The 24,346-nt window shown below is 49.6% G+C and overlaps 1 protein-coding gene across 2 annotated transcripts in view; it reads right to left on the minus strand.

Annotated features, from left to right (window-relative positions):
* The window catches only part of Stxbp1 (syntaxin binding protein 1), a 61,602-nt gene that overhangs the window by 9,120 nt on the left and 28,136 nt on the right, over positions 1–24,346 (minus strand). For both annotated transcript variants that reach the window (XM_057754487.1, XM_057754489.1), the window contains exons 4-17: positions 22,921–22,997; positions 21,775–21,853; positions 20,096–20,199; positions 17,453–17,601; positions 15,080–15,164; positions 14,177–14,307; positions 12,380–12,487; positions 10,929–10,989; positions 9,545–9,610; positions 8,836–8,916; positions 5,535–5,673; positions 4,816–4,925; positions 2,893–2,994; positions 52–137 (exon numbers count right to left, since the gene is read on the minus strand). In XM_057754487.1, coding sequence (XP_057610470.1) covers positions 52–137; positions 2,893–2,994; positions 4,816–4,925; positions 5,535–5,673; positions 8,836–8,916; positions 9,545–9,610; positions 10,929–10,989; positions 12,380–12,487; positions 14,177–14,307; positions 15,080–15,164; positions 17,453–17,601; positions 20,096–20,199; positions 21,775–21,853; positions 22,921–22,997 — 1,378 coding nt within the window. The remainder of the gene's footprint in view (positions 1–51; positions 138–2,892; positions 2,995–4,815; positions 4,926–5,534; positions 5,674–8,835; positions 8,917–9,544; positions 9,611–10,928; positions 10,990–12,379; positions 12,488–14,176; positions 14,308–15,079; positions 15,165–17,452; positions 17,602–20,095; positions 20,200–21,774; positions 21,854–22,920; positions 22,998–24,346) is intronic.

The raw sequence follows: 24,346 nt of genomic DNA on the forward strand, positions 1-24,346 counted from the left end.
GTCAGATCACACAGACTCACAGTGCCCCCTGCTTTCCCCACATCTACCCACCTGACAGCCGTGGTGCTGAAGGAAGCAGAGGAGCGGGTCGAGATGTACGGGTAGTGCTTTGTATCCAGTTTGTCTTCAATAGTGTCCTGGAGAGGAGAGGACAGAGGTCACTGTTTAAAGAGGCTGACAGGAGCGAAGGCAAGAGGATGTGAAGGAAAAGTCAGGCAATGTCCACATCTGCAGCAGGCCTTCCCCATGCCTGCTGCAGCTACTAGGGGCCAGCACAGGCCAGGGGCGATGGCACTTGCTAGACTCCTGGCCCTGCGGGCTACCCCAACTGTCCAACATGACAAAGCACCCATTTTCCCTCATCCGTGCAATGGACTCCAGTGTATACGCCACTGAGTCCACTAAACCCGGCATGTGCTGTCAGCCTGGTGACAAGCGGGTTTAGGGAGAGCCTCCCCTGCAGTTTGTCAAGGGGTCAATTGTCTGGTGGGCGGATCCCTGCTATCTCCTGCCACTTGGAAATCCATACCCCTCTTAGGAGCTGAGAAGCCTACACAGACCTCCTTAGAGAGCAGGTGTGGAGGGACAGAGAAACAGGGGCGATGCACTAGTGAGCTGCTTCCTCAGTCCCAGCACCAGAGACAGGCACTTGGTTCCTGGGTGTTTCACAGCCACCTATCCTTTTGGTTTGCGGGTTTTAAAAATAGGACCCTGACTCACCCTACATAAATGCACTCCTAGGATATAATTCCTGAACCAACTCAGGCAGACGAGACAGGCCTATTCTCTAGCCTCCCTTTTATTTGCCTATCAAGTGAAGAAGTTGAGCAGACTGTCTCCTCCAACCTCAAACACCTCCTGGCATAGGACTCTGCAGGGCTCCCGCTGTGAGGGCGAGGGTTGGGAGTCACAGCACAAGAGCTGTGGCACAGCCCACTGCCTTGCATCCCTTCACAGCCAACAAACATGGTGCCCCAGCTTAGTGTGAGGCTCTCCGTACCATGGACATAGGGCACAGAGTGACAGAATCATCCCATTAGAAGATAAACCCTGGGTGGGCTGGGGGGTAGGGGCATACACCTTTAGTCCCAGCACTCGAGAGGCAGAAGAACTCAGAATCTCTGAGTTCAAATAAGTCCAGTCTACATAGTGAGCTCCAGGACAGCCAGAGTGCCACAGGGAAACTCTGTTTGAGAAAGAAAGAAAGAAAGAAAGAAAGAGAGAGAGAGAGAGAGAGAGAGAGAGACAGAGACAGAGAGAGAGAGAGACAGAGAGAGAGAGGAGAGAAGAGAAGAGAAGAGAAGAGAAGAGAAGAGAAGAGAAGAGAAGAGAAGAGAAGAGAACCCTAGGGGTTGTGGTTCAGTTGGTAGAGTATTTGCCCCGGTTGATCCCTGGCACTGCATAAACTGGACATAGTGGTGTATGCCTTTAATCCTGCACTTTGGCACTAAAGCAGGAAGATCAGAAGTGCATGGTCATCCTTGGCTACATCCTAAGTTCATGGTTAGCCTGGGCTTGAGACCCAATCTCAAACACAAAAGAGGGCCTGCAACCGGGCAGCAAGGATATACGTAAATAGTATTGCTGACCAGAGTCTGGGGATTGGGAACGCAACAGGCTCTGTGATGTCAGAGGGTCAGACATATGGGGGCTGGAGACCATGTGAGATCTTGTAGAGAAGGAGGAAGCAGGATGTGGGAAGTGGAGATAAGGACAAGGGTATTCCAAGGGACCAGTTGGAGGCACAGAGCCCAGCTGTGTCTGCTGGCAGGGGAAGGTATGAAGGTTGTAGCCTCCTGCTGAGGCCTTCCCACAGCTGCCTGAGGTGTCCCTAGCAGAGTGTGTGCTCGTTCCTCATTTGACTTGGCATGCTGACTTAGCCTGGCCCTTTCGGGTACTGTACCCGAGGCACCTTACAGCATGGGACTATTCCCCCGAGACTGCAACAGCGGGCAAATGGATCCTGAGGTCTCCATGTGTCAGTCTTTCCTGGTTAGCTTTTCCTGACAGGAGAGGAGGGAACCCTAATTGAGAAAATGCCTCCTTAAGATCAGGTTGTAGGCAAGTTGATAGGGCATTTTCTTAATTAGTGATTGATGTAGGAAGGGACAGATTTCTGTGGGTGAGGCCATCCCTGGGCTGACATTCCTGGGTGCTGTAAGAAAGTAGGCTGAGCAAGCCATGAGAAGCAAGGCAGTAAGCGGCACCCCTCCATGGCCTCTGCATCAGCTCCTGCCTCCAGGTTCCTGCCTGTTTTGAGTTCCTGTCCTGAACGCCTTTGATGATGAACAACGATAAAGCAAAAGCAAATAAACCCCTCCCTTGCCAAGTTACTCTTATCATGGTGTTTCTTTTTTTTTTAAATTAATTAATTAATTTATTATGTATACAACATTCTGTCTGTGTGTATGCCTGCAGTACAGAAGAGGGCACCAGACCCCATTATAGATGGTTGTGAGCCACCATGTGGTTGCTGGGAATTGAACTCAGGACCTTTGGAAGAGCAGGCAATGCTCTTAACCTCTGAGCCATCTCTCCAGCCCCATTTTTTTGTTTTTTGTTTGTGTTTTGAGACAGGGTTTCTCTATGCAATGGTCCTGGATGTCTAGAACTCACTCTATACACCAGGCTGGTCTTGAACTCACACAGAGCCCCTGCCTCTGCCTCCTGAGTGCAGGAGTGTGTTTCACCACGGCAACAGTGATGCAGTCTCATGGATGCTGATGAGTCCTCAGAGCTGGCTGCTTGGGGGGACTGACAGAGCCCTGAGGTCTGGGTACTCACCCTATAGGAACTAAATGACAGGATGTCACTGCTACCCGAGAACAGGGGTGCTGGAACCTGGACCACCTGAAGAGCAGCCCTGGCTCCTGCTGCTATACTCCAACTGACCTCCATGATGTCCTTAATGACCGGGGTCCATCGTGAGAGCTGGTAGGTCTGCTCACTGATGCGCTCCTTCCGCTCCGGCTTGCTTCTGCGGCGTAGTGTGGACTGAAAGCAAGCACACATTCATCGGTCAGGATCCAGCCAGAACCATCTGGGGCTCAGTGACCTCTGGAAATTCCTTCAAGGACCCTCTTCAGAATTAGCATTGGCAATGAGAATTAAAGGAGAGGCTCTGCCTAGTGTAGCCCCCAAGATGAACCTCTTTAAGAAACTCTGAAAACAAGGGGTACTTGAGAAAATGTGCTTCTATTTTGTTGTTGGTGTTCTACTGTTTTGTTTAGTAACACAGGGGTTCTCTGTGAAACAGCTCTGGCTATCCTGGAACTCACTTTGTAGACCTGGCCTCGAACTCACAGAGATCTGCCTGCCTCTGCCTCCCAAGTGCTGGGATTAAGGATGAGGTATTAAAGCCACCATGCCCAGCTCAAAGCATGGACCTTTAACCATGAAGAGCGGCAAATGGGGCTGTGGTGGTCTGAATCAGAACGGTCATATATTTGAATGCTTAGGTACCAGGGAGTGTCGCTATTTGAAAAACTTAGAAGGATTACGAGTTATTGCCTTGTTGGAGGAAGTGTGTGTGTCACTGACTGTAGCCTTTGCGGTCTCAAGATTCCATGCCAGAGCCCTCCTCTAACTCAGCCCCTGAGTCAGCTACTTCTCCAGCACCAGGCATGCCTGCCGCCTTGGTCCCTGCTATGATGACAATGCACTAAACCTCTGAAATTGTAAGCCAGCTTCCACTTGAATGCTCTCTTTCATGAGTTGCCTTGATCATGGCGTCTCTTCACAGCAACAAAACAGTGACTAAAGCAGGAGTTCAAACATGTAAATGCTGTGACCAAAAACATCTTAAAAATCCACACTGGCATGGTGACTCACACCTGGAATCCCAACACTGGGAGGCCGAAGTCAGGGTATTATTATGAATTCAAGTCCAGTCCTGGGCTACAGAGTGAGACTCTGTCTCAAAACAAACAAACAAACAAACAAACAAACAAAAATGTAGTTAAAAATAATTTGCTAGTTTGGTGGTAGTGGTGCATGCCTTTAATCCCAGCATTTGGGAGGCAGAGGCAGGTGGATCTTTGTGAGTTCGAGGCCAGCCTGGTCTACAGAGCAAGTTTCAGTACAGCCAGGGCTACACAGAGAAACCCTGTCTTAAAAAGCAAAACAAAACAAAATTAGCTGTCTATTAATGAGAACACACTAGTTGGGCATGACTTGGGTTTCCACTTCGTGCCAGCAGCATGACTGCTCTAGGTGAATCAGTTCCACTGTTTTAAGCCTTTGTGACCCAAGTTATAAAGACACCTGCCAGCTGCAGTCACTGTCAGGTGAACCCAGTCCCTCTTAAGATCCCAGTTGGTTTTGCCAGCCCTGCTCCATGAGTTGTCTGCCTCCAGGGGGAGATACACAGTGGGTGCCTACCTTCTGAACCTTCTGCCTGATGTCACTCTCAGTCACCTCACTGACACAGGCTAGTGTGAGCAACGGGCTCACCTGATCAGGTGATGCTGCCACCCTCACAGGGGGTGATGAGGCAAGGTCACATGAGCTGTGACGGGAAACTGGGTGGCCCATTTCAGATGAGTTCAGAGATGGCTCAGTTTAGAGATCGTGTGACTCCCGGACACACGTCTAGTTCCTGACTTTGAATCCATTGTCCTTTCTGCCCTCATCTCTGATTCTGTCTTCCTATTCTCTCTTCCGTCTTCCCCCTCCCTCTCCCTTTTTCCCCTTTCTTGGTGCTAAGGTGGTACACGGCCACATCGTGGGGGCTGTCAATCATGAATGTAGAGAATCCTCTCTGCATTACAATATGCCAACCTCCCACAACCTCCCTGCCTACAAACTGGTCCTTACGTCCGTGACGATGGGCACACCAAGGTGAGCCATGTTGGTGATGATCTCACTGTCCTCCGGGGGGATCTGGGCATGCTGGATGAGTTTGTTTAGGTTCTCCTCAGTGATGCCTGAAAAACAAGACTCCTGTCACACACCTAGCCCTGCCGTTCCACCCAATGGCTTCCCTTCTCCTTCTCAGAGTTCCAGGCAGTGCTCTGCCAGCCATATCTACGGTAGGCTCAAAATAAGCTTGCACCCTACTTCAGCCCCTGTGATGACTTGGGGATCGGCTCCCCCCTCCGTCTGTTCCCATCCACTTGCCTTCCCAGCAGTCCTTCCTCACTTTCACCCTGACCAAAGTCACACGAGGCAAGAAAGCCTCATTACCCATTTTTTGTACAATGGCATGGGTGAACAACTGTTTTAGATAGGGTCTCTTGCCGCCTAGGCTGCCCTTGAACTCCTGATACCCCTGCCTCTACCTCACAAAGGATTGCAGACTTGAATACCAGGTGTTACAGGAAGGTCTCAACTACTAATGAGAGGCCACCTGGAAACACCTGGCAGACTGAGCGCTAGCAAACTGTCAGGACAAGTCAGACGGCTCTGTCTGTGTCACCTGCTTCTTGTGCATCAGGCTGCTGAGCAGGCTCAGTCTGTGATGCTCCTGACCTGGTCCCACTGCAGTTCCCCCGCCCGTTCTCCCCGCCCAGGGTGCCTCTTCCTCCCGCTCCTACCGTTCTTCAGGAAGATGTAGAGGAGGATGATGCGGATTTTGTCATAAGTGCTGACGTTCGCATCCAGAAGGATGGGGACAATGGCTCTCATGGGGTCCTTGATTTTCTCCCCCTCGGCATCTGTGCCCATCGCCAGGTCCTGGAGAAAACACACCTAGCTGGCCCTATTTCTGGTGACAGTCTGGGCAAGTGGTGATTCTCAGAAAGTTTGTCATCTATAAATGCCAACTGTGGTGTGGCTGGGGCAGGCTGTGTGCAGGGATCCTCCAGCAACGGGCTGGCAGAAGCCAGGATGGCTGTGCACAGGAGCCCTGAGAGAGCAGGCTTGGGAACTGGTCACACTGGAGTAAAAGTGTGCTGTTTCCTGCAAGGGGACGCCAGGGGACCTAAACCTGATAGACACCTGACCCTGTGAGGGATTAGGGCTCGTTTCCCACCCACGGAAACTGACATCTCAAGGTGCCGCTACATGGCTGGATTCTACAGCCCGACTCCTGGCACAGAAGAGCACGCTGAGTCATGAGTTTCACCCCGGTTTTCATCTTCATCCAGCTTTTCAAGGCGAGGAGAAAAATGAGGGAAGGACTCCCAATGCTGGGAGGACAGAAAGGGTTATGGGAAACAGACGGAAAGGCTGGAATGGGCACAGGCACCGGTGCCACTCACAGCCCGAGTGTGAGGAGCAACAGGAGCACCCGTTCCTGTTCTTACATAGCCACAGCATGCTCGGTAGCCAGGATGGTACCGGGGGCTCCTTTTCCTCTCAGGACCCCAGGAGTTTACACAAACGGTGACCTCACATTCAGGTGTGGTCTGAGGAAGACAGGACTCCTCTCTCTGGCCTCTCACCAGTGCTCAGCAGGAAGAAAGCAGATTGGGTCTCACCACGTAACTCTGGCTGAACTGGGACTACTATCTAGCCCAGGCTTGTCTTGAACTCAAGAAATCCTCCTGCCTCTCCTTCCTTAATGCTGAGATTAAAAGTGTGAACCATACCCAGTCTCGTTTTTAAACACACACACACACACACTCACACAACACACACTCTCACACACACACACTCACACATGCTCATAAATATGCTCACACACACATGCTCACAGACACACACACTCATATACACACATGCACACACAACACACACACTCACTCATACACACTCACACTCACTCACACACACACACGTTTATGTGTCATGTTAGTGTGAGTGCCATGGTGCACAGTGGAGGTCAGAGGACAGCTTGTGAGGTTCATTCTCCTTCCATCACCTCGGTTCCAGGGACTGAACTCAGGCTGCCAGGCTGGCAGTAAGCACTTCTATCTGCTGGGCCATTCTGCCAGTCCTAGGCATATTCTCTAAGCTCAGGGAAACGCAACTCGCAACTAATTCAATCTTTTTTTATTTTTTAAAAATTTATTTATTAAGTATACAGTGTTCCGTCTGCATGTATGTCTGCAGGCTAGAAGAGGGCACCAGATCTCATTACAGATGGTTGTGAGTCACCATGTGGTTGCTGGGAATTGAATTTAGCACCTTTAGAAGAGCAGGTAATGCTCTTAACCACTGAGCCGTTACCAAATTTTGCCTTTGCTTTTTTGTTTTTTGAGATAGGGTTTCTCAGTGTAGCCCTGGCTGTCCTGGAACTAGCTCTTGTAGACCAGGCTGGCCTTGAACTCACAGAGATCCACCTACCTCTGCCTTCTGAGTGCTGGGACTAAAGGCATGCATTGCCGCCACCACCCGGCCCTTTTTTTTTTTTTTTTTTTTTTTTTTTTTTTTTTTTTAGTTTTTAGAGACAGGGTCTCACTATATATAGCTCTGGCTGTCCTAGAATGCATGTAGACTAGACTGGCCTCAAGCCCATAGAGATCCACCTGCCTCTGCCTCCTGAGTACTAGGATTTCAAGTATGCACCACTGGTTATTAACCATATGGTTATTAACCATAACCAGCTTAATACTTCTTAATATTTTTAAGTACTTCAAAAAAATTGTGCTCCCAAAGTTAATCTGGACTTGCTTTTTTATTTTTTCTTTCTTTCTTTCCCCCTTTTTTTTGATTTTTCAAGACAGGATTTCTTTGTGTAACCCTGGCCTGAACTTGTTTCTTACTGACGAGCTATAATTTGCTTTCTGGATGGCTGAGCTCTTGGGGAGGGGATGCGTTTGTGGAGACTGCCTGAGAAATGGGTGCAGTTGGAGGGAGGGTTGCTTCCCTTCTAACCCAGTCAACACTACTGGACAGGGCATGCAAACCTATACTGCGCCTCTCACACCGAGCCAAGAGGATGATCTCAGCCCCACACTGAGCACGAGATGATGTTTTTCTATAAAATGAGACTCTCAGCTAAGCCTTCAGAATGGCTTTGGTGGGGGTGGTCTCACTAAACTGTCCAGGCTGCCCTGAAACCTATGCTCCTCTTGGCTCAGCCTCCTAGGCAGCTGTGGTTAGAGGCCTATGCCACCAAGTCTGGCACTTCAAATCTTCCAGTGTCCTCTTCCTTCCTTAGAAGCTGACAGGCTAGGAGAATGGCTCAGAGTTCAGGGCTGTTGGTCTATGTGAGACCTGGATCTGAGCTGAGACCGCTAACCCAGTGGCTGGAAATAGAAGCTGGCACAGGGCTAGGAGAATGGCTCAGAGCACAAGGGCTGTTGGTCTTTGTGAGGAGTGGATCTGAGCTGAGACCACTAACCAAGGGGCTGGAAATCAGTGACAAAACAGCTGTCACACAGCTTAGTGGCTTTGCCACGTTTCTGGTTTGGGTACTCTACACAGGAGAAATTGATGTCTGTGCTGAGTTAGCCGGTAGGGAAAAGGATGCAGAGGACACCAAACACACCAGCAATGGCAGAAGTCTGTCTAAACTCAACCCCCAGGCCTGTGACTAGCAACGTTTAGAGAGGACTCAGGCCCTGCTGCAGCATTGGCACCCCAGGCTCCCAAACTGGTCTCATCATAGCGGAACCAGGACGCAGGAGAACACAAACATGAGCTGGCCCCGCCAGGCTCACAACTCCTCAGGACTGTCTTCTGCCATTCTAGGAAAAGCAGAGCCTTTGGAAAGAGCCAGGCATGCAAAATCCAAATGGCACAGCACTCCAGATGCATCTAGGCCCTACCCGCCAGAGTGGAGCCAATATGGCTCCACAGCTGAGACAGCCGGGCTCATAGGCTCTCCTTCTCTAGATCCTATGGTTCTGCAAGATGTTTGAGGTCAGAGGTTAACACTGTGGGGTGAATCACAATCACACTGCAGGGCAGGAGTTCTGCCAAGCAAAAAGGAAAGGAAGACAGCCCTACCTGCTCCACACGACAGAGCTTGTCCACGGTGCCTTGGTAATGCTTCATACAGTCCTCAGCAAGGTGCAGGTGGGTCGAATACTAGGGAAAGCACAAGACTCAGTGAAGGGACAGTCACTGACTCACGGGACACTGAGCGTCCTCACAAAAGACTCCAATGCCCACAGCTACAACAGAAAATGTATTATTGGGAGAGTGGTGGAGTGGGGTAATCCACGGCCTACAGGTGAGAAAGAGAAATCTTTTAGGGGGTGGGGTGGCATGAGGCACACCTCCCTCTAGAAGCAGCTCCCTGAGCACGGGACAGGTGCAGCGCGGGTAAGCGATACGGGTTCACCTTTACAATCAGGACACAGAAGCCCTGAGGCTCCCCTGGCCCTCTCTCTGATCAGCCACTCTGAGGGAAGCCAGAGCTGTGTGAGGACACAGTGTGTCAGCACCGGCTAAGGCCTGTGTGGTGAGGAACTGAGGCCTCCAGTCAACAGCAAGGGAGAAGAAAGAAGGAAAAGAAGAGGGCAGGGACAGGAAATGAGGTTTCAGCCTTTCTTCAGTCTCCCTTTCCTTCCTCTCCTAATGCAGATTTCCATGAATGGACTTGGTCAGCAGGGCGTGGGAAATCCTGCAGCTGGGCTCCTCCCAGTCAGACGGTATGGGCAGGGGTGGGGAGTGGGAGGTGGGGGGTGAGAGAAAGGGGGGGGCGTCTCCATACCTTGCTGAGCTCCTTCTGGTACTGGGGCATTTTCTTCAGCATTTGGGACAGGTCTCGCATGGTGGTCTGTGGGGAAGGAAGCACGGTGTCACTAGACCTAACGGAGCCTTGTGAAGCTGGAGGACACGTGACAGGACAGCAGCCACTTTAGACTCCACAAGGGTCCACTCAAGGACACAAATATTGGCTGGGTGGTGGTGGCGCACACCTTCAATCCCAGTACTCGGGAGGCAGGGGCAGGTGGAGCTCTGCGAGTTTGAGGCCAGCCTGGTCTACAAGAGCTAGTTCCAGGACAGGAACCAAAGCTACAGAGAAACCCTGTCTCGAAAAACAAACAAAAACCAAAACCAAACAACAACAACAAAAAAGGTCACAAATGTAGTCACAACTGTCAACAGGTGGAGAATTAAATCTTGATGTCTAGCTATAAATTTTTTAAATTAGATATGTTTTTTATTTTTATTGAATATTCGTAAAAGATTTATACAACTACATGTCTGAGTGTGGGTTTATGCACATTTGAATTCGGGTGTCAGTGGAGGCCAGAAGAAGGCATTGGATCCTCTGGATCTGAAGTTACAGACAGTTGTGAGTCGATGTGGGTTCTGAGAACTGCATTTGGGTCCTCTGCAAGAGCAGTAAGTGCTCTTAATGACTGAGCCGTCTCTCCAACCTTTTAAGCTATACTTTAATCAGTCAGTCTGTGGCAAGTGCACATACACTAACACCACAGCACACTTAGAGCAATTTGGGGACAGCTTGCAGGAGTCAGTTTTCTCCTGACACGTGGCTTCCACGAACTAAACGCTTAGGTTGTCAGGCTTGGCAGCACGTGCCTCCACCTGCTGAACCATCTTGGTTGGGATTAAAGGCAAGCACCACATCTGGCTGGGCAGGACATTTCTAACACAGTAAAAAGAGGCCAGAGCCGGGGTGACCTCGGTAGGTGAGGTTATGAATTCTAAGTCCACCACAAGCTAAAGCACTCGTGATTCGTCTGGCTTAAGATCAGTTATGCTCCTAAATGGTAAATCCTAATCCTTGGGGTATGAGAAAGCAGCTGTCCACAGACACCGGAAGACAAGGGCTCTTTCAGAAAGATGGGGCCTGTCTGTTGTACTGGAGATCGAACCCAAGGTCTGTGCTGTGAAGCAAGCACTTTATAACTGACCCACATCTCATGCTCCAGATCTCGGTTTTGTTTTGTTTTAAGGTATAAATCTTAAATGTAAAAATAAAGCAGACATTTAGTGAGGGAGAAATATGGCCCTGTCCCCTCCCCTAGTGGGACACAGAGAAGACAGGGACTGACCCTCAGGGTATCTGGGCACTGGCATGACTTACTAACCCTCCACCCAGGACTTCTAGACATGAGTGGGCTTACCTTCTCTCCAGTATTCATCCTCTTGCTGGAGGAAAAGTCCTTCAGAGACCGGGTGACCTCCCTGCAAAATGGGGGGAGGCAGCCATGCTCAACACAGGGCCCCGGGCTCTCTGCAGAGACCACTGAAGCCACATGCAGTTTTCCTTGGGACTAGGTGGCAATCTCTTCCCATTGAGGTATGTGTTTAAAGTGAAGGATACATGTATGCCCTCTTCTGGCATACAGGCCTACATGCTCGCTGATCCTCTAAATCACTGGTCTCCAGAGCAGGGTGTGTCAGACGGCTCCAGGGGCAAGGGGGACAGTGCTGGACGTCCATTCATGTTTATTTTCTTTTCCAAATGCACACATATTGAAACATTCATGTTTTATGTTTGGAAAATACAAATCTATGTAGTATACAACTCATCATAAATAAATTTAGTAACAAGAAATGTCGGTCAGGATTTCCTCCCCAGTATTGGGCATGGTGGCATACATCTCTAATCCCAGCAGAGGCAGGGGGAATCTCTGAGTTTGAGACCAGCCTTGTCTACAGAGCGAGTTCTAGGACAGCCAGGGTTACACAGAGAAACCCTGTCTTGAAAAACAACAAGAAAAAAAATCTCCCCCCATTAAAATACTATTTTTGTGGAGCTGGGGGTGGAACCCAGGGCCTTGTCAATGGCAGGAAAAAGCTCTGCCTCTGAGCTGCATCCTAAGCCTAGAGCTCAGTATTTTTTTCCCCCAAGATTGACTGATTGATTGATTGATTATGTATAAAATGTTCTGCCTGCATGTAGGTCTGTATGCCAGAAGAGGGCGCCAGATCTCATTATAGGTACCTGGGAGGTACCATGTTGTTGCTAGGAATTGAACTCAGGTCCTCTGGAAGAACAGCCACTTAACCTCTGAGCCATTTCTCCAGCCCAGCTCAGTATTTCTTAAGGCTGAGTGACCAAAAAGTTTTGGTAACCACTTCCCTAAACATAACCACCAAAGGGACCAAAGCCTTCCTACTTTTCCTCGTGGATTTCATGAGGATACTCCAGCTGAAGGAGACGAGTGTGGCTTTCTGGAAAGGTCTTCCGTCTCCTTCTAACCGTGTTTACACACAGGAACATCCTGAGCTCTCTCTAGGGGTGCCTCAGTTGGAGGACCAGCCGAGACCTGCCTGGCAGCTCCGGGGCAGTCAGTGTGGCTTCAATACTCCATGTTTACGAGGCGCTCCTCTGAGAGTACCACCCATGCTTCCCCAGGGTCCTCAGAATGCCTGTCCTGAGCGGTGGGTGCTTTAAGTTGGGGAAGGTGGAAAAGCACACATGCAAGGAACAGGAAACCAGTCAGTTTCGACAGCATGTCAGCAGCTGTGCCAAGAGGAGGAGTTCATTTGTCAGGCTGCTAGGTGTCCAGAGCCGCTCCCAGCCCAGGGTTAAGGGCCCACCCTGGGGATGGTGCAGCAGGGTTCTTACTGGGACACCTCTGCGATGTGCTTGTGGCGCAGCGCGATCCACAGGTCATCGTCCTCATCCAGAAGCACCTCCTTCACCCGCGCCTCTCCAATGCCGCTGGTCTCGTATCTGCAGGAGAGAGAACCTGGGTGGCCTGGCTCCCCATGGCACCTTCTGGGCCCCCTCTGGATGTTTTGTTGGTTTTATGAGACATGATTTCGTGTATATCCCAGGCCAGCTCCAAGCTAAAATAGCTAAGACAGGCCTTGAACTCTTGATCCTCGAGCCTGCACCTCCCAAGTGCCGGGATCACAGGTATGCACCACCACACCCAGATGTCTCCTTGGGTTCCTAAGGATAACAACTGTGTTCTCAGCTACCAGCTGATTCTGGGCGTGGCTCATAACATCACTGACCACCTGACAGCTGGCCAGGTCACCTGGGACAACACCAAGAGGGCAATTCCCTGGGCAAAGAGAAAGGGCTCTGCCCAAAGCCAACAATCTGGGAGGAAGTCCGGGCAGGAATCCCAGGGAGATTCCAAAAGAGAGAAGGGCTGAAAGCCATGGATATTTTTAGAATATTCATTTTTAAATTGATTAATTAATTAATTGATTAATTAATTGAGACAAGGTGTCTCCATATAGTCCTGGCTACACACTAGAACTTGCTTATGTAGACCAGGCTGGCCTTGAACTCACAGAGATCCTTCTGCTTCTGCCTCTCAGTGCTAGGATTAAAGGCATGCGCCATCACAGACAGAAGAACTTTTATTTTTTTTTAAAAAGATGTGTTAAAAATAAAAAACAAAGATGTGTTTATTTTATATGTGTTTGAGTATTTGCCTGTATGTATGGATATATGTGTAACATGTGTGTGCCTGATGCCCACAGAGGCCAGAAGAATGCATTAGCTCCCCTGGAACTAGAATGACAGACAGTTTTAAGTCTCTTTGTGGGTGCTGGAAACTGAACCCTGTCTTCTGCAAGAGAAGCCAGTGCTCCTAACCACTGAGCCATTTCTCCAGCCCTAGAATCATTTCATTTATTTTTATTTATTTATTTTTGGTTTTTTGAGACAGGGTTTCTCTGTGTAACAGTCCTAGTCGTCCTGGAACTAGCTCTGTAGGCCAGGCTGGCCTAGAACTCACAGAGATCTGCCTGCCTCTGCCTCCCGAGTGCTGGGATTAAAGGCATGCACCACCACTGCCTGGCTCATTTTATATTTATTATGTTTGCGTTTTGCCTGCATTTATGTCCAGGAATCACGTGCATGCCTGGTGGCTGTGGAGGTCAGGAAAGGGCATCAGGTCCCCTGGAACTAGAGTTACAGATAGCTGTGAACTGCCACGTGGGTTCTGGGAATCGAACTCAGGTCCTCTGGAAGAACAACCAGTGCTCTTAACTACTGAGCCATCTCTCCAGCCCCAGAATCTCTATTGTAAGGCCACTCTTTGTCTTGAGACAGGCTCTCACAGTAAGTTGTCCAGATTGGCCTCAAGTTCAGGACCTTTCTGTCTCAGGCTTCTGAGTGCTGAGATTACAGGCAGGTAATATTTTTATAAGGAAGAAAGCAGTTCCACTGCACAGAACAGTCAGTTAGAAACCCTGTTGAAATATTTTACCAGGACTGGAGAGATGGCTCAGTGGTTAAGGGCATATCCCCCCAAATATGCATATCATTATGAGACGCATGCATACTACGCATACACACAAAGGTAAAAAGTGAAAAAGCCACAAACATATCCTTTTCCTTAGGCAGAGGAATCCCAGTCATCTGCAGAGCTCGTCACTGTGGACCCTGTTACTTGCTACTTACTTGTAAACGTCATTTTCGATAGGCAGCAGGTCATAACTCATAGCCTGAAAAGTCAATTCATGAAGTACAGGGGAGCTGGGGTCAAAGCCACGATCCAGGATCAGGAGCTGGGACCGTGCTTTGTCGGGACCCTGGCAAGAAACAGAGAGATACTTCAAAAGCCACACAACCAACTTGAGTGACTCCAATTAAGGGAACCGCTTTGCTACAGAGCTGCAGGAATTGAGCTCAGTGGATGCTGTGCCTGTGCCCGACAAGAGAACCAGTTCCTGCCGGGGATGTGCCAGTTTACCAAGGGCCTCCTGACACAGCCCTGAAGCTATGGCTGGGGCCAAAGAGAGCGTATGCAACAGAGCACAAGTTCATGGGTGACTAACTGGAGTGAGTACCCAACACTGAGAGGGCTAAGTACAAGTCCACAGCACTAACGGAAGAGTTCTGCGTCTGGGATCCGCTAGGGTCTCACACACACTAAATAAGCATGCACTCTGCCCCCAGCTCTGTATCTCAGCAGCAGCGTTGGTTACACAAAACTCCGTATGTGTTAAGAGTGCAGAGAAACGTGCGTATGTGGAGCACACGCATGGACTTGTGGAACCAGTGAGGTGCACTGCATAGACAGAAGAGACTGCCTGCTGTCAACTAGCTGTCTTTGCTAGTCTGCTACTGGAGAGTTCCCTGAGCATTCAGGGCTGAAGCTGGGAGGACAAACAGGACATTCTGAATGCTTCTGCGTCAGCCTGCCTCAGAGGCTCAGGCACATCACTGGAGATCACAGTGCAGGAGAAGGAGAAGCAGCCCTCATGTTCGCTCTGTGAGCTGCAGGGCTATGCCGGCTCAAGGTCGGCCACGTAAACACTGTTTACTCAGAATGAGGGCCTCCCCATCCAAGGTCAGGCTTACCTCCCCCATTGTGGGGTCATCAGCTTTGTAAGCGTCCAGCTTGTCCTGGATCAGCTGAGCCAGCAAGGCATTGTCCTTGTATTCCCTGACCAAAGGAGAAAGACAGGGTAAGCCACCTGTGCATCTAAATAACATGCCAAGAGCCTCTAGGCGGGACGCCATCAGTGCAGAAAAGGTGGGAGCTTCTTCTATGTTAGAATTTTTACCATAAGAATGGACCCATGGATGTGAGGCATGGCAGCTCATGCTTAGAATCCTGGCACTTGGGAGGCTTGGGAAGAATAGCCACCACAAGTTTAAGGCCAGCCTGGGCTACATAGCAAGACCCTGCCTCAAGAACAAGCAAACCCATATGCTACATATGTAGTTTAAAAAGAAAAAATCAAATGCTCTACTTAGTACCTAGCCTGTAAACGATTTTTCTTGTTTCTTCTTCTAGCTGAAGCAGAAGCAGAAATAATCTTCATTTCATTCAATCCCCTTTGCCTTTTAGAAGACAGGCCTGCAATCTGCACTTTAGCAAACCTCAGTGTCCCTGTCGCTCTGTTCCCAGCTCAAGCTCCTGTGTCAGGAAGACAGGCATACCCAAGCCTCAGCAGACCAGTACAGAAGGGCAGGCTCAGTCCATGGCCCTCAGAACCACTCAGAGTCATGCGCTGGCGGCCCTGGCCTGGTGCATCTGTGGGCCTGAGCGGCACAGAGGCCTTGCTCCCTAGACCATAGTCCATCCTTTCTGCCCAGAGCTGCCATCACTCGAGCCCAGGCCTTCAGCTTGCATCTGGTGACCTGGCTTCACGGCCCCCTCCTGCTTCTCCTTGCCCTGATGTGCTCCTCTGTCCCGACCCCTCAGGAGGTCTCATGATAGTAAACCTGTTCTACATGGCTACTATGCCACACTACACGTGCCCTTTGCTTGTGCCAATAGCAGAGTCAATGCCCTCACCCTTTCTTACCCACCTAACTTGCAAGCTGAACCCACTCTTAAGACCTGCCACATGCCCACTCTACAGCCCTACCCTGTCCTAGGCTGGAGGCCTTTGCTCACTCTGGATGCCCCTAGCACTTGGGTCTGCTGCTTGAAGGCACTGGTGAGCAGGGCCTTGGTTGGTGAGCACGTCCCTCACTTACTAGGATCCATCATTACTTGCTTGCTGATCCTCGGGAACATCTAAAAGTGGAACTGTGTCTTTAGCTCTAAGGCCCCCAGCACTCAGGAAGCGACGAGTCAATGATTTTATAAAACCCACAGACTGGGGACTATAGAGATGGCTCAGAGGTTAGGAAGGTAGACTTCTCTTCCAGAGGACTCAAGTTTAATTCCTAGCACCATATACCCCCCCCACACACACATACACACACACATATATTATTATTATTATTTTTTTGAGACAAGGTTTCTCTGTGTATGCCTGGCTGCCCTGAAATTCATTCTGTAGACCAGGCTGGCATCAAACTCAGGAATCCACCTGCCTCTGCCTCCCAAGTGCTGGGATTAAATTAAAGATGTGTGCCACCACACCCAGTACTACATCTTTTTTAAACATTCAAAGACTGGCTGGGCGGTGGCGTACACCATTAATCCTAGCATATGGAGAGGCAGAGGCAGGTGAATCTCCAAGTTTGAGAACAGTCTGGTCTACATAGTGAGTTCCACGACAGTCAGGGCTTTGTAGAGAAACCCTATCTCAAAAAACCCAACACATATATATGTACATGTATATATGTGCATACATATGTGTACACATGTACACACACACATATCTCCAAAGACTGTGCCCTTGAGAGAATTATTCACTGTACCCATCTCCCTCCCTCCCTCCCTCCATCTCTCTCTCTCTCTCTCTCTCTCTCTCTCTCTCTCTCTCTCTCTCTCTATTTTGAATCATGGTCTTATGTAGCCCAGGCTGGCCTCAAACTTGCTGTGTATCTGAGAACAGCTGTGAACTCCTGATCTTTCTGCCTCAGCCACCCATGTGCTAAAATTACAGCTGTCCCCCGTCATGCCTCATTTTGTATTTCACTTTCAAAACCTCTGCAAAGATGATGTTGGATCGAAAACATTCCAAAGAGAATAGAAACCAGGAAATGACTGCAGTGGCACAGGGGTTTATATTTTGATTATTCAGTAACTAAATATACATATGCTCTTTTCTGGGTGTGCTAAGAGGTAAGAGAATTGACAGAATATTTTCATTTGTAATTTTTGTGATATGTGCGTGGAGGCATGTAAGCATGGCGCGTGTGTATGGGTGTGAAGACAACTTTGTGGAGTTGGATCTCTCCTTCCATCTGCTCATGGGCTCCGGGGATTGAACTCAGGTACTTGTGGGACACAAAATACGCCCCCCAGAGCAGCCCAGCATGCTGCCTTACCCCCGATACCGCACAGCTGGGTACTCCTTCAGGGTGGCACACAAGGTTGCAATCTGCTCTGCCAGGCGTTCCAGGATAGGATTCTTCATCTGAGCCTTGTGGGGGCTGTAGAAGCTTTGGAAAGAATCAGCAGAGTCCAGGGAATACACCTACGAGGAAAACACACGCAGGGGCTGTAAGTCCTAATATTGAACTGCTGGAGCATCCTCACCCTGACGGCCTGCTGCCTCTGTGTACCCCAGTGCCAGGTACTTCCACTATTAGTGAGCAAAACATCCCTGCTTCCCGGGAGTCGGACACATACTAGGGGAAGACACATTAAACACAATGAAAAGTAAATTGTATGAGGTCGAGGACTTGATATAAAGTTGAGAAAAGAATGAAGCACGTGAAGGGTGTACTGGACAGCTAGAAGGGGAGGGTGCCTGGACCCATGCAGGAGGATCTCTGAAAAGGGTTTCAAGGAACTGAGGTGTTTCTTGCCAGCAGAAGACTTCCGTGAGGAGGGAAGTGTGATGCCAAGGATCTTAGGGTGTGTGCACCTGGGGCATCCGACTACAATGTTGGGGGAGGTCACTGCAAGGGTTCATAGGTCAGTTTGAGTTTGCTTTCAATAAACAAAGGATGAGCTGGAGATTGTGCCACAATTGTGGGCAAATAAGGGAGCTTTTTATAGGTTTAATAATATCCTGTCTTCGGCAAACGGCTCTAAGTACTCCCTCCTTCTCCCACCCCTTTCGGTGAAGGCTGTGGAAGTGAGAATTCTCTTTAAGACAGAGCATAGCAGCTACCAGAATACTCCCAAGTTCTTACTCATGTAAACTACCTGGACTTCATTTTAAAAGTGGTCACTGTTATTATTATTTTTATTACCATTATTGAGACTAGGACTTGCTCTGTAGTTCAAGATGATTTGGAACTCACTACTTAGCTCAGGCTGGTCTTGGATTTAAGGTAGTTCTCCCTCAGAATCCCAAGTGCTGGAATCATAAGGATGAGACTGTTTACCTTAAATAGTGATTTCATTCACTTATTTAGCTTGAGACAAGGTCTCTCTATGCAGCCCTGGCTGACCTGGAACTCAGTCTATAGACCAGGCTGGCCTCAAATTCACAGAGATCCGCCTGCCTCTGCCTTTAGTCCTAGGATTAAAGGTGTGGGCCACTATGCCTGGCAAAAAAAATGATTTTTTAAACTTACTGTTTCTCTGCTGGGTGGTGGTGCATGCCTTTAATCCCAGCACTTGGGAGATAGAGGCAGGTAGATCTCTGTGAGTTCAAAGCCAACCTGGTCTACAAAGTGAGTTCCAGGACAGCCAGAGCTGTTACACAGAGAAACCCTGTCTTGAAAACCAAATGAAACCAAAAAACTTACTATTTCTCATGTTTTCTGAAATAAAATATGCTGTGTGTGCTAAAGCTGGATTCTGTTTAATTCAGTGATGGTGGGGTTTGAAGTGAAGAGAGTAAATATACACAGCTCTCCAGCAGGAGACAGGCTCAGGACAAGCAAAAGGGCAGTGAGCCAGCTCTACCTCTTCCTGTGCGCGCTCTGTCTCTGTCTCTGTCTCTCTGTCTCTCTGTCTGTCTGTCTGTCTGTCTCTCTCTCTCTCTGGGGCTCATGAAGCCCTGACTCACCTCAAACTTGTTCTATAACTGAGGATAACCTTGAATTCCGGATCCTTCTGCCTCCATTCATGTCCCCAGTGCTAGGAACGCAGACCTGTGGCATCACGCTCAGCTTATAAAAACCCAGTTCAAGGCTTTCTGCATTCTAGGCAAACACTACCAACAGAGCTGCGCCCCTAGGCCCACAGCTCTCTAACACAGGCTCCCCTACAGTTTTTGCAGCTGATCCATAAAGATTCATTAGACATCTTTCATCACCACAGGACGAATATAAACCCTGTGGCTTCTGATGCCTTTTGCCCGGAGGAAACATCTAGACAGGTCCTAAAAATATTCAAATAGATTTTATATCTGCTCTCACAGTCAGCTTCACCTCTGTGAACCTAAAGGCTTCGCTGCTGCTTTTCTTCCCCCCAGGGGAAGGACCTTGCTGTTGGGACCTTTGGGTGAGGCTGAGTGAAATGCTAACAGCTGATGACGGAGGTGACCATCTGTTCTCTCAGCACATGACAAGCTGGGGCTAATGCCAATAAAAACAGACTCCTTTGCGGCAGATGGGTGCTCTGCTCTCTGCCCCTCCTCTCCTCCCTCTTTTAGGAATGGCTACTTTTTTTTTTTCTTTTGGTTTTTAAAGACAGGGTTTCTCTGTAGCTTTGGAGCCTGTCCTGGAACTCCCTTTGTAGACCAGGCTGGCCTCGAACTCACAGAGATCCGCCTGCCTCTGCCTCCCGAGTGCTGGGATTAAAGGCGTGCGCCACCACCGCCTGGCTAGGAATGGCTATTTTGGGTTATTCAAGGAGTCAGTCAAGATGAGTGAGTGGTGATCAATGGTGACAAATACAAGGAACACAGTGACCATTAGCATCAGCAACGGCAGGTGACTGAGGTGACGTGTTGGGCAGACGCATGGAAGGCCATTTCCCTTAAACAAACACCGCACAGAACACCACTTGCTGATTCAGAAAACGATCCCTTCCCCTCCCAACAGACAGAATAATGAGGAAGCAGACCACACCTGGGACTCATAGGGCAGAAACGCAATGTTGATTTCTGTCAGTGTCTTGATGACTTTGGCTGCTCGGGATTTCACCAGCTCATTAAACAGGGCATCTGGACACGCTGCAAGAACAAAGACGACTGTGGGGTTTCTGTCCGTCTGCTGACCCAGCCAACAGCAGCGAAGTCACTGCAGCCCTCGTTCTACTCAGACTTTTAAAAAGGCACCTAGTAAGTTCATCCCATCCTCAAGATATCAGCACCTTGAGGTGTAGAAGTGGAAAACCACCTGCAGGCCCAGCGAACAGACTGAGATATGAGAGCTAACAAAAACTATTTGGGGATCCCGTGGGCAAGAAAAAACTGAGGTCACTAAGAAACGGTGAGGAGGAAAGCTCCCCAGATGGCAGGGGTATGGTGAAGGAAGAAGACACAGGGGCCAAGAGCAGCAGCGCAGGAGGCCCCTGGTGGCCAGCATGCCCTCTAGACCGCAAAGACAGCTGAGGTGCAGGGCATCTTACTGGCTGACGGTCCCCAGTGCTGTCCCCTGCTTCTTTGATCATCTCTAGGTTCTGTTCCTGGCTGCTCCCTTGCTGTATTCTCAGGGTGGCCTATGGGGTTATCCTGAGGGGAGGGTCTATCTGGTGAAGCCTGCCTCTTTATCTCAGTAGCTACTTGGCTCCTGACAGTTTATTAACATACACAAACCGGCACAAAATCAGAAAGCCAACTCTGGGGCGACCACAGCTGCAGAGACAGCAGAAGGGCTGTCTAATGAAGCCCCAAGGTACATTCTTCTCGACAGGAAGCTCTTCGTTCTCAAAGGAGCTCATCACAAAAACTGCCTCTTTTGGTAGAGCATGTGAGTGTGTGAGAGTGTGTGTATGTATGAACATGTGCATGTGCATGAGGAGTCATGTGTGTATGAACATGTGCATGTGTGTGAGCAGTTATGCGTGTGTATGAACACTTGTGCATATGTTTGTGAACGTGTGCGTGTGTGAGCAGTCATGTGGGTGTATGAACATGTGCATGTGTGTGAATAGTCGTGCGTGTGTATGAACATGTGCATGTGTGTAAGCAGTTGTGTGTGTGTGAACACTTGTGCATGTGTGTGTGAGCATTCATGCATGAATGTGTATGAACATGCGCATGTGTGTGAGCAGTTGTGTGTGTGAACACTTGTGCATATGTGTGTGAGCACTCATGCATGTGTGTATGAACATGTGCGTGAGCAGTCATGTGGGTGTATGAACATGTGCATGTATGTGAGCAGTTGTGCATGTGTGTATGAACACGTGCATGTGTGTGAGCAGTCGTGTGTGTATGAACACGTGCATGTGTGTGAGCAGTTGTGTGTATGAACACGTGTGAACAGTCGTGTGGGTGTATGAACACATGCGTGTATGTGAGCAGTCGTGTGTGTATGAACACGTGCATGTGTGTGAGTAGTCGTGTGTGTATGAACGTGTGTGTGAGCAGTCGTGTGGGTGTATGAACACGTGCATGTATGTGAGCAGTTGTGGCGTGTGTGTATGAACACGTGCATGTGTGTGTCTTCCACCGCTCAGTCTCTCAAGGGATAACTAGATAACTACGGTACAGCACATTTCTGCTGCCCTCTTCTTTCATGGCTCGCAGTGGAGCTGTGAGGAAATGCTAACCTGGGCCAGCAGGAGCAGCTCACGAGGTACTTACAGTCTGTGAAGAACACATGGGCGGCCCGGTATTTAGCAGTCGGTGGGTCTTTAAAGTCACTGATGAGGGAGTGGACGGACTGTGAACAGGAACAAATGCCATTCAACTCAGGTTTAGAATTCAGAGTCACCGCTACCTGACCGAGCCAATCTGCACTAGAGCAAGAGCTTCTGACATGTGACCCAGGCACTGAGTTTGATCAGAACCGGGCTCTGAGCATTAAAGGCAGGACCAAATGTTCCAGAATGTGGCTGACTCCAGAACAACAGATCAGTGCCATTGGGATCTGGGCTCCTGAGAACAGACCATGGAACCCTTCAGAACCTTCCAGAAGATTCATGTAGATGACACTCTGGCACATTGGCTACAGAAGCTTACTCAAAAGCCAGTGTGGAAACTAGGGGACTTTTTAATATAAAGAGCCCAAGTCTAAGGGTTTCTATGCTGTGCTGAAACCCCATGGCCACAAGCAGCTTGGGAAGGAAAGGGTTGTTTCAGCTCACTGTTCCATCACTATCTACCGCTGAGGGAAGGAAGGCAGGGTGGGCACCTGGAGGCAGGAGCTGAGGTGGAGGCCATGGAGGGGCGCTGTTGGCTGCCTGCTTTGAAAATACATATTATTCAGGACCACTTGGGCCTAGGAGTGGCACTGCCCACTCTGCGCTGGGCCCTCCCTACAGACTTGCCTATAGCCATCAGGTGGAGGCATTCTCTCAATTGAAGCTCCTTTTCCCAGGTACCTTTTAACTTGCATCAGACTGACAGAAAGCAATCAGTCAAAAGGAGGGAGATGGTGCTTGTATGGATCTGAGCCAAGGAGGACAAATTTGAGTACTAGCTGGATACTGAAGAAATAAACCCTGAAAACAAAGACCAAAGCCTGGAGGTAGAGCTACCTGGAGAGAGCGTGAGGGAGACTAGAACATCAGAGGCGGGGTTCAGAGTCAGCTCTGCCTGCCACTCTGCACCTCCTAAGGCTCAATTCCCTCCTTCTCGCTGCAAGAAGCCCCACCCCACCCACCTCTGACCAACGCTTAAACAGACCAGCGCGTCAAATGCTTACTTAACCTAGAAATGTCAGGCGTCCCATGCCACACAGCCTAAGCCCAACGTTTCAGCCTGAGCTGGGAACACTGGGGGATTTACCTTCTCCGACGGGGTAATGAGGTACACGGCCTCTAGGCTGGGGAGCGGCTCTCTGCGCTTGTTGATATCTTCCACAACTAGACAAAGACACAGTCCACCGTGATTAGGAGAACTAGAGGCGATCTGGCCAGGCCCTCGGACCAGCGCAGGTGACAGCAGACAAGGAGCCCTTGCCCTTCCCTAAGCACCACGTTCCCTGGAGAGGAAGCCCACTGCTTCACTTTGCCTGAGACTTCAGGAACCCTGAAATCTCACCACGGAAGACCCTCCCATCCAGCTTGCGTTCCTTGGCTCATTCTGTGAAGGACAGACTCTCTGCCCCTCCTCATCTAAATGGTCCCCTTGAACTCCATGACTTCATCTGTCAACAACTTTGTTGAGCTGGAGCACAGCCCGGCTGTGCAGAGCACTTGTCAAGGACACGTGTGGCCTGAGGTTCACCCTCCAGCACTGCACACCAGGCCACCAAGCTGCCCTTTCCTGTGTGTCCCTAATGAGGCACGCAAACACATCTCCCACGTGACTGCATTTCCTCCAGCAGCCTCAAGATGAAGCGCAGCCAGAGACTTTGGTTTTCTTTATAGGCACAGGGCAGGTAATGTAGACCAGGCTGGCCTCGAGTGCAGAGATCCTCCTGCCTCTGCCTCCCAAGTGTTGAGATTGTAGATGTGAGCCTCACACCAGGCTAGCCCAGATTATTACGCAGCCGGCACTTTACTGACTGAGCGTCTCCAGCTATTTTCCTTCTATTGCTTGTGTTCATCAGAAGCAGCAGCGCAAATGTGAGCGGGAAGAGGCCACCTGCTGCCACTGCTGAATGGTATGGCCACACCTATTTAACCATCCTACTTTTTGTGACATAGCATCTCACTCATAGCCCAGGCTGGTCCCAAACCTCACTACATAGCCCAGGCTACTCTTGAATTTATGGTAATCCTCTTGATTTCTGAGTGTTGAGATTACAGACATGTGCCACCACATCCAACTACCCAGTCTCTTCTTCTTCTTTTTTTTCTAATTGTTTTATACTTGTCTATTGATCGAGCTGGTATGTGTATGTGTGTATGCATGCATGTGTGTAATGGAAGTCAGAGGAAAACCTATGCAAGTTGGTTCTCTCCATGTGGGTACCAGGAATCAAAGCCATTATCAGACATGGCAGTAATGTCTGTACCCACCAAGCCGTATCACCAGCCCAACCTTCCCATACTTGATAGGTTCTGGCGGCTTTCACATTGGCTCCTGTGAGCAACAGTCTGCACACTCCTGTGCATGTTTGTGGGGCACACGCCTGAGCTGGTTCAGAACACACATGTAACTCTGAGCCTGCTGGGTCACAAGGCATGCATACCTTAAACTTTATCGCATGCTGCCAAGTGCTTTTTAGAGCAGCTGCACTGACAGGCATTCCTTTACACTGGGGACT

The sequence above is a fragment of the Chionomys nivalis genome, chromosome 22, assembly GCF_950005125.1.
Source record: "Chionomys nivalis chromosome 22, mChiNiv1.1, whole genome shotgun sequence".
Lineage (NCBI taxonomy): Eukaryota > Metazoa > Chordata > Mammalia > Rodentia > Cricetidae > Chionomys > Chionomys nivalis.